Genomic DNA, 14,342 nt, shown 5'->3' with positions numbered 1-14,342 from the left:
AAAGCTTGGGGTGTATGTGGATGTTATCATTGGAGTGGAGTAATCGGAAAATGAAAAGTCTCTTATCTTGGAATTCCATCTCTCCAGCTGCTGCTGCACTGTGAGGGAACGCGTTTCACGAAGGAGAAACACGCTGCCAGTATGGCTGTGGCTGCCAGCAAGGGTCTGCCACTCCTCAAGCACCACCTCCTGCCTCGCACTCGTGGATTCTGTACCTGCCTATTCTACCTCAAGGGGACAGGTGAAATATTGGAAGGAAGGAGGGTAAAGATTATGATCAACAGGTTGATAAAGAGGTACCAGCTGGGATTTTTATGGTGGTGGTCTACGAGGATATCAAATGCTGTGTCGGAATAATGCTGGCCAACTGTCATCCTGTGAACCATTTTTACCTCCGCCACCTAAGATAGACAGAGGTTATGTTTTCACCCGTCCGTCTCTCTGAACAGGATATCTCAAAAAGTTGTAGACTGATTCGGACGAAATTTGGTGGACAAATTGTAATGTATGACTGTAGTGAACGACAGTGTGTTTCAGTAACGCAGGGCCCGGCTCAGCCAACCATGAGGGTAGCGGTTGCCCGCTAGAACTACGACGTTGGTACAGGAACATTCGTTCATGAGGGGTGGCATTAGTTGAAGTACATAACAGGGATCAAATTGCATGCAGCGCTTCCGGCAACACTCGCTCCCACATGTTTGAGGACATCCCGTGTGTCCGCAACGCCATGGTAACTGCCCGCCATATAATCCCGTTGTAACGTTTATTGAAATTACAATTTACCTTTGGTCTTTATACTATGCTTGAGTAAACTATATACTTGTACCGTATATGATTCAATAGCTAATATGTTAATTGCTTGTGTGCCTAAGACTTGTGTGAATCGATTTCAATAAAGCCTCACTTCTGTGAATGAGGTCGTGGATGAATTCCATTACAATGACAAAGACGAAATGATTAGATTTTAGTGAAGATCCGGATCCGATAAATTTTTACTTGATTCTTCGTCATTGGGTGATCGGACTAAAATGATATATAGCACGATATCTCAAAATGTCGTGGACGGATTCATATGAAACACTGGCACACGAATTGGTTAGGTGACGAAACAAGCTGATTATATTTTGGTTCAAGTCCGGATGCAGATCCGGCCTATCAGTGGGATACAAAACATAAACTGTTCAGCCTGGCAGAGGTATGCGCTCTACCGAGTTCCCTTTGTAACCTTCTGACTAAACGTTTGCACCATTTTGAGAGGTAATCAATATATTTCAGGATTTTCATCATCATTACTCTCCTGAAATGCATCTTTTATCAGCAAGATTTGTTTTCCACGATTGTACGTAAAATATTGTTATGGCTCATGGTCTATAACCACCAATAAGAGGTCACCTTGTTGCTGATTGGTGGATTAAGAACAATGTGGTCACTGGCAAATCTTTGACAGTGAATTGTCGAGCGGAGCTTACCAGCGACACGTCTTTATATTGATGCCTTGTATGCACTGAGGAATGTAGGGTTCTTTCTGATGGACTCGGCCGCTGTTAATTGACTTCCTTGTCTCTCCCTCACCTGTCTAGTATCCGCTGTCTATGACTGCACCTTGAATTTCCGTGACATTGAGCGGCCCACTTTGCAGGGATTACTTAAAGGACAACGCTATCACGCTGATATGTATATCAGGTATACATGTCGTAAGATAAACCATCATTGCTCTCGGCTGCAAACTTGAAAGACCCAAGATTAGAGTCATGACGTGGCACATGTTTTTGTACCTATTTAGAAGTGTGTGGGATTCATGTTGATCTTGCAGACGTATACCTGTGGAGACTATACCAGAAGATGACAAAGAATGTGCGGCTTGGCTGCACCGTCTCTACCAGGAGAAAGTAAGTTGTCTGGGATGGACAAGGAAGAGGGTGTGTCAGGGTGGTTTTGTCACTATCTGTCATTCTTGCCATCTTATAAATAAGTCATTTTTAGTCTGTCTGTCTGTCTGTCTGTGTGTGTGTGTGTGTGTGAAACACCAATCATGCCCAAACTACTGGGCCAATTGTCACTAAACTTGACACATAGACCAAATTGGACCTCCTGTTGTACAAAGGTGACTTTTTTATGACCTTGGCTAATAATGATATAGCTAAATTAAATTCAAAATTATATTGTGGCAGTTTGTGTGTGGCAGAGTGGCAGAGGAGATATGTGGCAGAGTGTGTGGCAGAGTGGAAAAGCGGGAGGGCCGACGGGAGTTGTGGGAGATATGTTGAAGGCAGCAGGAAGTTGGGGTGTGAAGAGAATGACAGAGATCTGTAATCTGGTGGTGAAAGAAGGCCGCATTCCAGTGGATTGGGAACTGAGTACCCTCGTCCCTCTATACAAGGGGAAAGGTGACCCTCTGGACTGTGGCTCGTACCGAGCGATAAAGTTATTGGAGCATGGAATGAAGGTATTGGAAAGGGTGTTGGAGAGGAGGATAAGGAAGAAAGTGAAGATCGACGAAATGCAGTTTGGATTTATGCCAGGAAGAGGAACGACAGATGCGCTTTTCATTGTGAGGCAGTTGCAGGAGAAGTACATGGAGAAGAGGAAGAAGTTGTTTATTGGGTTTGTTGATCTGGAGAAAGCATTCGATAGGGTTCCACGCAAAGTATTGACATGGGCATTGAGGAAGTTAGGAGTGGAGGAATGGTTGATCAGAGTAGTGATGGCAATGTACAAAAGAGCGCGCACAGCTGTAAGGCCGAAGGACGGGAACAGTGGTGAGTTTGAGATGAAGGTGGGAGTGCATCAGGGGTCGGTACTAAGTCCACTACTATTTGTAGCTGTGATGGAGGTGCTGGCTCAGAACGTAAAGGAGGGTTTACCGTGGGAATTGTTGTATGCAGATGATCTGGTGTTGATTGCGGAAAGTATGGATGGACTGAAGGAAAATATGAACAAGTGGAAGGAATGTATGGAGACAAAAGGTCTGAAGGTGAATATCGGAAAGACGAAGGTGATGGCAAGTGGTAAAGCATGTGGTGAGGTGGAAAGAACTGGGAACTGGCCGTGTGCTGTGTGCAGGAAGGGTGTCGGAGTGAACTCCATTCAATGTACAATGTGCGTTGAGTGGGTTCATCAAAAATGTAGTGGTCTGAGAGGGTCATTTATCAGTGTGGCAGCTACATTAAATGTAAGGTGTGTACAGAGGGAGCTGCAGATGGAGGAAATGTTGAGTTGGATCTTGGAGACGGCGTGAAGCTGGAAGGTGTGAAAACATTTTGCTACCTCGGAGACATGCTGAATGGAGAAGGTGGATCAGACCTGGCAACGATTGCTCGAGTGAGATGTGCATGGAAGAAGTTTTGGGAACTGAGTGGCGTGCTGATGAGGAGAGTGTCGCTGAAGCTGAAGGGAAAGGTGTATGCTGCATGTGTGAGAAGTGTTATGATTTATGGGAGCGAGACATGGGTAATGAACGTAGAGCAGCAACGAAGGCTGGAAAGGGTGGAAATGCGAATGGTTCGATGGATGTGCGGAGTATCGTTGAGAGAGAGGAAGACAAATGATGAATTGCGAAAGATGATGGGAATAGAGCCTGTGATTGATGCTGTGAAGAGGAACAGGTTGAGATGGTTTTGTCATGTGTTGAGGAAGGATGAAAGTGACTGGTTGAGAAGAGTGATGGAAATTAATGTAGAAGGAAGTCGAGGACGGGGAAGACCGAGAAAGACTTGGCTAAAGATGGTGGAAGAAGAAATGCGGGCAAGGGGGTTAACAAGGAGAGATGCAGAAAATAGGGCAAAATGGAGAAGATTGTCATGGGGACTGCAAGGCTAACCCCCGCTCTAGCAGGGAAAATGGCCTTAAAATGCATGTTGTTGTTGTATTGTGGCAGTTTGTGGGTGTGGTCTCGACGTCATGAGTTCCCGCCCCTCCCAACGGCAAACCCGAGTCCCCCACCCCTCTCCACCTCGCACCTCCAAGCCCAAAACCACGAGACTTGTGTGAGAACCGTGCCGACCCGTTGAGATCCTTCCCATTTGAGGTGAGCTCCTTGCCCTGCTTTATCCAATTGGAGTGATACCTCCCTCCCCTATTCCACCATTTTGTATTCCCTGTCCAGACCATTTCATTCATTCGACAAGACTCCCGTCTGCAGACAATAGCTCCAATGACCAATGTGCACTCATGAACGACTTGCCACAGCCGGCCCGCAAAACCCTCCCATCCACTTTCTCAACAACCCTCTCGAAGAGGTTCAGTCACTCAAACTCTTGGGTCTCACACTCAGCCATGATCTCTTGTGCAAACCACATTTCAAAGTTGGCCTCCAAAGCCAGATGCTGAATGGGCATCCTCCGTCATGCAAAGTCCTTCTTTGGCACACCTGAGCTCCTATCCAACTACAAGGTTTTCATCTGCAGCCTGATGGAGTACTGCTCTTCCCTCTGCCCTGGCACCCCTGCCTCACACCTTTCTCAGCTTGACGCTGACAAATCTATCATGATGAAGCTGTGTCTATGGGCCTCTCACTCCGCCATCACCAACAGGTTAGTGGTCTCTTCTTCCGCTTACCCTCTGGTCGTGCACCTTCTGTCCTCTCCATGCTTTGTTCTTCACCCTCTCCCCCACAGGTATTTGCAGGATGCAAACTGTCTACCAGCAAACCCCTCCTGGTGAACCTTCCAAAATCCAGAATCACTGCTCACCTCCACTAATTTGTTCTTCTTCCCGCCAGTCTTCCCTCCCCCCCCCCCCCCCCCCCCCACTAGTGGAATAAACTTCCACATTGTCTTAAATCTCATTCTTCCCTCCAGGTCTTGAAGCCAGCTGTTCATGACCATTTCAAGTCATCCCTCATCTAAAACCATGATCTTTTCTACACCTGTTAAATTACCCCTCACCCATCCCCCTCATTCCATGTAACAGTATAATAATTAGACTTCCAAGCTGACAGGTGGGAAGCCTATATTGTTCTTGTCAGGATAATTATTCTAGTTCCCCCAATTGTTGTGACTGCTTTTGAAAAAAGTGTCCCAGAACTACGAAACTGATGGCCATGAAGTTTGGCAGACAGCTTAAACACTCCATGGCAGTGTTGACGTGTGAGCTTGAAACCTCTGCTCTAAAAACTCTGGAAGCTAGTCACATAGTAAAATGGGCACATGTGCATGGTAAAATGAGGTAAAATGGCCTCCAAAATTTGACTTTTATCAAATTGGATAACATCCCTGTATACCCCATGAGCTAGGCTTTACTTTGATACATACATTTTGATGGATGCTTTATATATTGTATTTTGAGCTAAAATGTCTGTCTTCGTGAGCAACGCCTCTAGCAGGCCCATGCAGATATCTTCTAAGGCTTAGAACACTAATGTTAAGAAATTTAATTCGACGTTTGATACCATTTTAGCAGTCACGAGTGATGTCTAAGACTTGGCTGCCACAAAATTGAGAAGAATCGGATCTTTTAAGGTTTTTCTTTTCGGGTCTTATCAAATTATCTGTGATCAACCTGCCACACCTGGGTCGTCGAGTTTTTTTTGAGGTAAAATGTCCCTTAAAGTTTGACTCTTACCAAACCGGATAACGCCATTGAATGCCCCATGAGTTAGGATTTCCTGATTTCCTGTTGAAAGTTTTACATTTCACAATTCTATGAATATAAATGACCATCCCCGAGTTAATTCATCATTGTCTCCAGAAATGTACATTTATATCGCCGCTCTGTCCAAGTTTTGCTATCTATCTATAATTCCAGTAATCTCTGTGTGTTTGTTTGTACGTTTGTTTGTCTGTGACCGCTGTTTCTCGACAACCACGGGTCCGATATACTTTAAACTTGCCAGGTATATTGCTGGGGACCCGAGGATGTGCCTTTTCAAGGTTTCATATTAATCGGACAATTACTTACCGAGCTATGTCCAAAAAACGATTCAACCAATCAGAGAGCAGCGAGCTATCGCGTGTGCCGAACGTGGCGGACACACTCTGCCTCGGATGGCACATTTGAGAGCGTATTCATTTATTTCACGTTTGCAAACTATGTTGGCGCTATGTTGGCGTTAAACGATGTTTTAAAACTAATTAAAACCCCGGGGGGATTGTCACTGTACTCGCAAGCCGTTCGCCGTTCGCTTTGGCGTTGCGAATGGACCAAAACATTTCATGCACCAAACCATTTCATGTAAATAGAGGGGGGGATATAATTTTAGATATAGATATAGTACGGGCATGCCCTAGTCTATCTATAATTCCAGTAATCTCTGTCTGTCTGTACGTTTGTCTGTGACCGCTGTTTCTCGACAACCACGGGTCCGATATACTTTTAACTTGCCAGGTATATTGCTGGGGACCCGAGGATGTGCCTTTTCAAGGTTTCATATTAATCGGACAATTACTTACCGAGCTATGTCCAAAAAACGATTCAACCAATCAGAGAGCAGCGAACGATCGCGTGTGCCGGCGTTGCGAATGGACCAAACCATTCCATGTAAATAGAGGGGGGGGTTCTGTGGTCGTTGCGAATGGACGAAACCATTTCATGTAAATAGAGGGGGGGGATTGTCACTGTACTCGCAAGCCGTTCGCCGTTCGCTTTGGCGTTGCGAATGGACCAAACCATTTCATGTAAATAGAGGGGGGGGATATAATTTTAGATAGATATATAGTACGGGCATATATATAGTACGGGCATGCCCTAGTAATTATAATGCATCGATTGTCGAGGGATGCTTTACGCATTCTATCCTGCTCACGATGGAGTTGGCCTCCCAGAAAACGTACGTACAGATGGGTCTCCACAAGGGTGGCAGATTTCGACTGCTTGGAGCCCGCCGCCAGCACTGCTCTTCTTGTTGTAAAATGTTCCTAGTTCCATTATTACCTTCGCCAGAGGAGAGGTTATTGCATTTGAGTCTGTTTGTCTGTTTGTTTGTCCACAAAGAATAAATATGATTTTCTCTACAACCGTTGGTCGGAATGACAGGAAATTTTCACCATAGGTGCTCCTCCTCCACCTGAATAATTTTTTAAATGATAATTATGATGTCCTAGGTCATGTGGTACGGGCGCCATCTTGGAAAAACCGAACAAAAATTGCACCCCTATATCTCCGAAAGCGCTGCATAAAAACAATTGAGACATGGCTTATTGTAAAGAACTCTCCATGGTGAATAACACATGTTAATGATGATGGCATAGGTGCCTCCATTATGACGTCATAATTCGACAAGTACAAAACTTCATCCGATCAAGATGAAATTTTTTTGAGCGTCATCTCGGGAAAAAATAATTATGTCATCGATCACGTGGTTAGGCCGCCATATTTGTTTTAACGTAAAAGCCTTTAAAAAAACACTAAAAACACGTCCTGGCGAGGGTCTGCAATCTCTGATTGCTCTTTCTTGTTTTAAATTAATGGATTTGGCATGAAATATAGAATAAACAAAAGGATATGAATTTGGAATTGTTTATCTCATACTTTGGGCTGTTTTAAATGTCCACAAGGAGAGGAATTAAAATAATTGTTTTCTGAAGTAATGAAGCGACATTTGTCGGTTGTGATGTTAAAAGCAAATGAATGGTGAGAATTGGAAATTGCGAGTACGGTGAGTATGTTGGGCGTGCATTTAAACATTAATATTATTTTTATTTTCTATCTCTCAGGATGCTCTTCAAGACGAGTATGAGAGGTCAGGCGTGTTCCCAGGAGAGCCTTTCGTTCCTCCACGCCGCGTGTGGCCCGTTCTCAACTGGCTCTTTTGGGCATCCCTTCTCCTGTCCCCGCTCCTTCGCTTTTCCACCTCGGTATTCAGCAGTGGCTCGGCCATTTCCATCGCCACGTTCCTGTCGGCCTTGCTACTGGGTCAGTTTGAAATGTATCTGCTTGTAACAAGTTTTGAGTTCTTGTGATCCGTCCGGCTAATCGAGTTGCTCTTTTTCTCCATTCTTCCCTCTTGTTTCTTCTGTCAGGTTCGCTGGCTGTCCGACAGATGATTGGTATGACCGAGACCCACAAGGGATCGACATACGGTCAGAGCTTCAACAAGGATAAATGATGCCCAACTGCACTTGTCCATGCCGTACAGCACCGCGGTGTGCATTTCACCGTGGTGTATGCTGCCGTGCTCCGATCCTTTCTCCGAGCTTTTTTTTTTTTTCCCCCTTCTTATTTTTCAACTTCCTCTTTTCATTCCAATCTTTTCACCCTCTCTGCACCTCCCTTTATCGAGACATTCCAATGGCTTCAGCTGCCTGTTAATAGTTTGTTATTATTTTTGATAAATTGTGATTGTGGCACACTTTTATCTTGATGACACTTTGGTCATGATTGTCAACACGTTTGCAAACAGCCATCCATCAAATCTGGTTTGTGGGAAAAGCACTAGGTTTTCTTGATGCCATTTTTTTGCGGCAGGTCTGGCGGCCTTCTCGATGGAATTCCTCCTCGGTGCCTTGTCATTGTTGTCTTTCGTGTCCATGTGGTGTCTGTAGAAAGCCTCTATATTGATTGCTATTTATCTATTGTGCTAAAACCAAATGCTCAGGATCGCTTTGCGATTCGGACGATTTCGTGTGATCATAGATTAGTGTATTGCTGCGTTGCACTGTCTGAATGGAGAGGACGAAACCCTCCAAACCGAGATTTTTGAAAGATGTTTTTAACCACAACACTCAACACCACTGCCCACCTGATTCGAAGGCCAACTGCCTGGTGTTAGTTGCTAAGGCCACAGTATTGATCGGACTTGTGGTGCGGCAGCTGTAACCAGCATCGTAATGCACTTCCTTTCGGGTTTGGGGGCAAACATTTTTTTTTTTCCCAACTACCAATAGTGGAAGATGTTTATTGATGTTTATTTTATTTGTAGTCATGATTCTCTGTGCCAATGTCAGATGAGGCCATCTGGACCATGTACGGGATCTTGGTCTGATCTATCATATGTGCACTTGTGCAGGTATAAATTCCAATGTATTTTTGCTCTTTTTATTTTGATAACTATTGTGAAATCAAGCTAGCAGGCGCTCCATGTTTGATTGTGTGCAAATGCGGCGAATAAAGTAACTTCACATGCAAAGTACGTACATGTTCATCATACCATCTTCTGGTTGGGAGACAGTTGATTCCGGTCAAATTGTGCAATGCTGTCTTAAAACCTTTGCGTAATTGAAGGTCGTCTGTGTGCTGCTTTGAAGGAACCATATTAACTCATTTCATTTAGGTCCTGTTGCAGTGCATTCAGAAAGTATTCAGAGCCCTTCACTTTTTTCACATTTTGTTATGTTGCAGCCTTATGCTGAAATCGTTTAAATTCATTTTTTCCCTCACCAATCTACACTCAATACCCCATAATGACAAAGAGAAAACAGGATTTTAGAAAGTTTTGCAAATTTATTAAAAATAAAAAAACTGAAATATCACATTTACATAAGTATTCAGACCCTTTGCTATAACACTTGAAATTTAGCTCAGGTGCCTCCAATTTCTCTTGATCATATTTGAGATGTTTCTACACCTTGATTGGAATCCACCTGTGAATGAATGAATGAATGAATGTGGTAAATGTTTACCTGTGGTAAATTCAATTGATTGGACATGAATTGGAAAGGCACACACCTGTCTACATAAGGTCTCACAGCTGACAATGCATATCAGAGCAAAAACCAAGCCATGAGGTCAAAGGAAGTGCCTGCAGAGCTCAGAGACAGGATTGTGTCGAGGCACAGATCTGGGGAAGCCTACAAAAAAAATTCTGCTGCATTGAAGGTTCCCAAGAGCACAGTGGCCTCCATAATTCTTAAATGGAAGAAGTTTGGAACAACCAGGACTCTTCCTAGAGCTGGCCGCCCGGCCAAACTGAGCAATCGGGGGAGAAGGACCTTGGTAATAGAGGTGACCAAGAACCCGATGGTCACTCTGGCTGAGCTCCAGAGATCCTGTGTGGAGATGGGAGAAACTTCCAGAAGGACAACCATCACTGCAACACTCTACCGATCTGTGCTTAATGGCAGAGTGGCCAGACGGAAGCCAAACAGTTCAATCTTTGTTTCATCAGACCACAGAATCTTGCTTCTCACAGTCTGAGTCCTGTAGGTGCTTTTTTGCAAACTCCAAGGGGGCTTCCATGTGTCTTTCACTTAGGAGAGGCTTCCGTCTGGCCACTCTGCCATAAAGCCCAGATCAGTGGAGTGTTGCAGTGATGGTTGTCCTTCTGGAAGTTTCTCCCATCTCCACACAGGATCTCTGGAGCTCAGCCAGTGACGATCGGGTTCTTGGTCACCTCTCTTACCAAGGCCCTTCTCCCCCGATTGCTCAGTTTGGCTGGGAGGCCAGCTCTCGGAAGTGTCCTGGTTGTTCCAAACTTCTCCCATTTAAGAATTATGGAGGCCACTGTGCCCTTGGGAACTTTCAATGCAGCAGAAAATTTTTATTGGCTTCCCCAGATCTGTGCCTCGACACAATCCTGTCTCTGAGCTCTGCAGGCAGTTCCTTCGACCTCGTGGCTTGGTTTTTGCTCTGATATGCATTGTCAGCTGTGAGACCTTATATAGACAGGTGTGTGCCTTTCCAAATCATGTCCAATCAATTGAATTTACCACAGGTGGACTCCAATCAAGGTGTAGAAACATCTCAAGGATGATCAAGAGAAATGGGAGGCACCTGAGCTAAATTTCAAGTGTCATAGCAAAGGGTATGAATACATATGTCAATGTGATATTTCAGTTTTTTATTTTTAATAAATTTACCAAACTTTCTAAAATCCTGTTTTCTCTTTGTCATTATGGGGTATTGAGTGTAGATTGATGAGGGAAAAAATGAATTTAAACGATTTCAGCATAAGGCTGCAACATAACAAAATGTGAAAAAAAGTGAAGGGCTCTGAATACTTTCTGTATGCACTGTATATCCCTAGTGTTTGACTTGCCTTATTTGCACTACCAGTTATTCTGTTCGGCGGGGCATCACAATGAGGAAACTACATGTACTTCACTTAATTTCGTCCTGGGCTATGATGTACAATATGACTGTAGATCTTCGTTCGTGTGCAGTACCAGGCTGCGCTACAGCATCATTGCCAGAGCCGCTAATGCAGTGCCCTCTGTTGGTTAGGACAGGAATTTGAAATTTTGTCACGGTGCTGGGGATACCTTGCATCCTCTTCGTGAAGGAGACCATAGCGGCATCTTTAAAGTCCACCAACGAATGCTGACAGACGGGACACCTGTTTAACGTCCATCTGAGAGACAGCACATTGGTGAATCGCCCTACCTGAGAAACACGGGCATAACGGTTTATAGTTGGTTTGGCATTTGAACCCAGGCTAGATAATTTAGCTCAGCGGCGAGTGTGCTTACTTCTCGAGTCTAGGCCATCCTGTCAACCCACTACTACAGATTAAAATGTCCATATACAGACTTGGCATTTAATATGGAATATTTTTTTTGTGGGGGTGAACTTACTTTTCAAGATGACTTAAAACCAAAAATTCATTGGAATTATGTTGAAATCATTCTAGATTTTGTTAATGTGACCTTTAAAAGAAACAAAAACCACATTTGACATTTCGAAGCAAATAAATTGATCCTTGAAAGTGATGTAAACTGATATCGAACTCAATTCATGGACAGTACTGTGTTAAACTTCTGTACGTTTTCCAGAAGTATCTTTATTTTGCACATTAGCCAAAAATTTTTTTTAACAAAAACAAAAGTTGAATTACGACTGGGATTACGGACAGTAAAATTACAGTTCAGTACTTCGTGTAACCCCCACGAGCATTCAGGAGAGCACGTACACGTTGAGGCATGCTGTTCACAAGATTTGCCAAGGTTTGGACAGGAATCGCTTGCCATGCAGTTACAATAGCCTGCTGCAATTCACGCACAGAGGCAGGCTGCTGGTCCAAGTTGTCGATTTGACGCGTTCATTCTGCCCACAAGTTCTCTATCGGATTCATATCCGGGGACATGGCAGGCCACTCCATATGCTCCACACCACGGTCAGCAAGAAAGTGTTGGAGCATGCGAGCACGATGAGGCCGTGCATTGTCATCTTGGAAGACAAAGTTTCCTCGAAAGGCTGCACGAGCAAATGGAAGCAATGTTTCTTCCAGAATGGCCCTGTGCTTGAACTGGTTCAGGTTTCCATTCAGAACAACCAGGTCAGTTTTGCCCCCTGCATGAAAAGCAGCCCAAATGGTCACCCCACCACCTGCAGCTTGAACTCTTGGCACTATACAATCTTCGTTGTGGGCTTCATGCACTTGTCTGCGCACTCGGACGCGGCCATATTGACGATAGACCAGAAATCTAGACTTGTCACTGAAGATCACGTGATTCCAGTGTCCTGGCTGCCATTGACGGTGCTCTCTGGCCCACTGCAATCCGCGCTGGTGGTGTTGTCTGGTCAGACGTGGCTTTCTCAGGGGATGCCTGGCACAATAGCCTGCTTGAACCACTCGTTGGTTGACTAGCCTTCTGGATACAGGCACATTTGTCAGTTGCTGCCACTCAGCCCTAAGCCGATTAGCTGATTTGGTACGGCCATTGCAGATTAACCAGTGCAGTTGGCGATCATCCCTCCTTGCGGTTCTGCGGGGACGTCCTGACCTTGGAGTAGTAGGGACATCTGTAGTAGGGACTGACTTTGGAGTAGCAGGGAGAGTAGTAGGGTATTGGAGTAGGGACACCCATCTGAGAATTTCGTTTCAGGATGTTTGCCACCTGCCCTTGAGTGATGCCATACTGCCGAGCAATAGCACGCCGTTTCATGCCGGAATTTCGTAAAGCCACCACTAAATGACAAACAGCATTGTCGAGTTGACGGACCATCTCCAGGGGAAGCAGCAATAACTTTTGTTGACGTGCAGCAGTTGTTTTCCACTAATACAGAACGCAACAACCCTTATATACCCGATTGTGAAGCCAATCGTCAAATGTACCTGTCCGAACATTTTGTCACGCCACCTGTGATATAATCCTGTTATTGACTTCTTGCTGCGACAGACAATCAGTGACATGGTTCTTTTAACAAAGAAATCACCGAAGCGTAAAAGAAACTCACCAGATTGATATACCAAGTTCAGAAAGTAAACCCAAGTCAAGAAAAAAAAATATTCCATATTAAATGCCGTCTGTATTTTGATTTTTTTAAATTTATTTATACCCTCTTTAAAAAGGGATATTTTAATCGGGCCACTGTCTGTCTGTCCGGTCATCCCGCATGCTATCCCACCCTTCCCCCCAACCCCCTTCCCATGCGTGCCCCCCCCCCCGATTCCTCTCCCTCCCACAGATCTCCCAATGTCCCTGCTCTCCATCTTGTTCTCGCACTCCCTTTATCATATGTTGTTTGTGTTAGTTTGTCTTTTTTGTGATCAATGTTAGCTCTTACACGAGCCTCAGCCTTGTATATAAAAAAAAAAAACCGTTGTGCAGAAATTCACCGAACTTGGTAGTTAGGATCACATGACAGGAATCTGTGAGCAGTCTCAGTTTTGCCCTTGCCCTCTGGAACTGCAGGGCAGGGTCAAAAGGTTAAATACCAAAAATGCAATTATGGGCACATTTTAAAGCATTTCTAATGAAACTTTGTGCAATCAACATTGGAGGACGCATAAAATATGTAATGAATTTTAGGATTTGGCCCCCAATTAATGCCCAAGGGGAGTGGGGGACTCGAGGTCATAGGTCAAACTAAGACTTTTTTTAAAGCTTAATTTGATATTAGGTCATTCCTGGTTTAACTTTTTGCCATCTTTGCTTTAGGTGGGAAACACGGGGATATGCGATGGTGTGCCGTCGACTTCTCCATAGTTTATTTTTTGTTCTGCGAAATCTTGGTTCATGGAATAGCGAGAAGACCGAGGGTAAAAACCCAACGAATATCCAGTGGTGCCACTGTGGGATATGGTGGGAGTTGGGAGGGAACACCACAAACCTACAATTAGGAGGGTGGAGGGAGTAGGGTTTATGGGGTAGAAAGGATCATGAGATGGCGGTGAACTCCTGGAGGGAAGAGTGAGATTGAACAGCCAGTCTCCACAGGGCAGAAGAAAAGAAGAACTGGTTTACAGAAGGTCTTATTTTGACCGATTAACCTCGAGGGGCTAACTGAAAGATAACGTGCATCTTGGGGTTTTGGCGGGGTTTCGGAGGGTTAGGGAAACGGTGCGAGCAAGACCATCCCGAGGAGATGAGGTTAAAAAGTCACCTGTGACAACAGCACTAGACCTGGTGTTTCAGTCTCATCACACGAGACGCCAATAACGGGGGTGGAGACTGGAGTGTTATGTTGTCGAGGATATTTTTTTCCTCGAGACATCTATCCGCGTGATACTTTGCTCTGTACACTGT

The 14,342-nt window shown here is 44.6% G+C and overlaps 1 protein-coding gene across 1 annotated transcript in view; it reads left to right on the top strand.

The window, feature by feature from the left end:
* Positions 1-9,067, top strand: part of LOC137423619 (1-acyl-sn-glycerol-3-phosphate acyltransferase gamma) — a 39,558-nt gene extending 30,491 nt beyond the window's left edge. The window contains exons 5-9 of the mRNA XM_068110970.2: positions 88-241; positions 1,581-1,683; positions 1,814-1,889; positions 7,653-7,851; positions 7,959-9,067. Of these exons, the coding sequence (XP_067967071.2) occupies positions 88-241; positions 1,581-1,683; positions 1,814-1,889; positions 7,653-7,851; positions 7,959-8,044 (618 nt within the window). The 3' untranslated portion in view covers positions 8,045-9,067. The remainder of the gene's footprint in view (positions 1-87; positions 242-1,580; positions 1,684-1,813; positions 1,890-7,652; positions 7,852-7,958) is intronic.
* The last annotated feature ends 5,275 nt before the right edge of the window (positions 9,068-14,342 follow it).

The sequence above is a fragment of the Myxine glutinosa genome, chromosome 3 (genome assembly GCF_964187855.1).
Source record: "Myxine glutinosa chromosome 3, kmMyxGlut1.1, whole genome shotgun sequence".
NCBI lineage: Eukaryota > Metazoa > Chordata > Myxini > Myxiniformes > Myxinidae > Myxine > Myxine glutinosa.
Note: the sequence above shows the minus strand (reverse complement) of the source record. Positions and strands in the feature narration are given on the sequence as shown.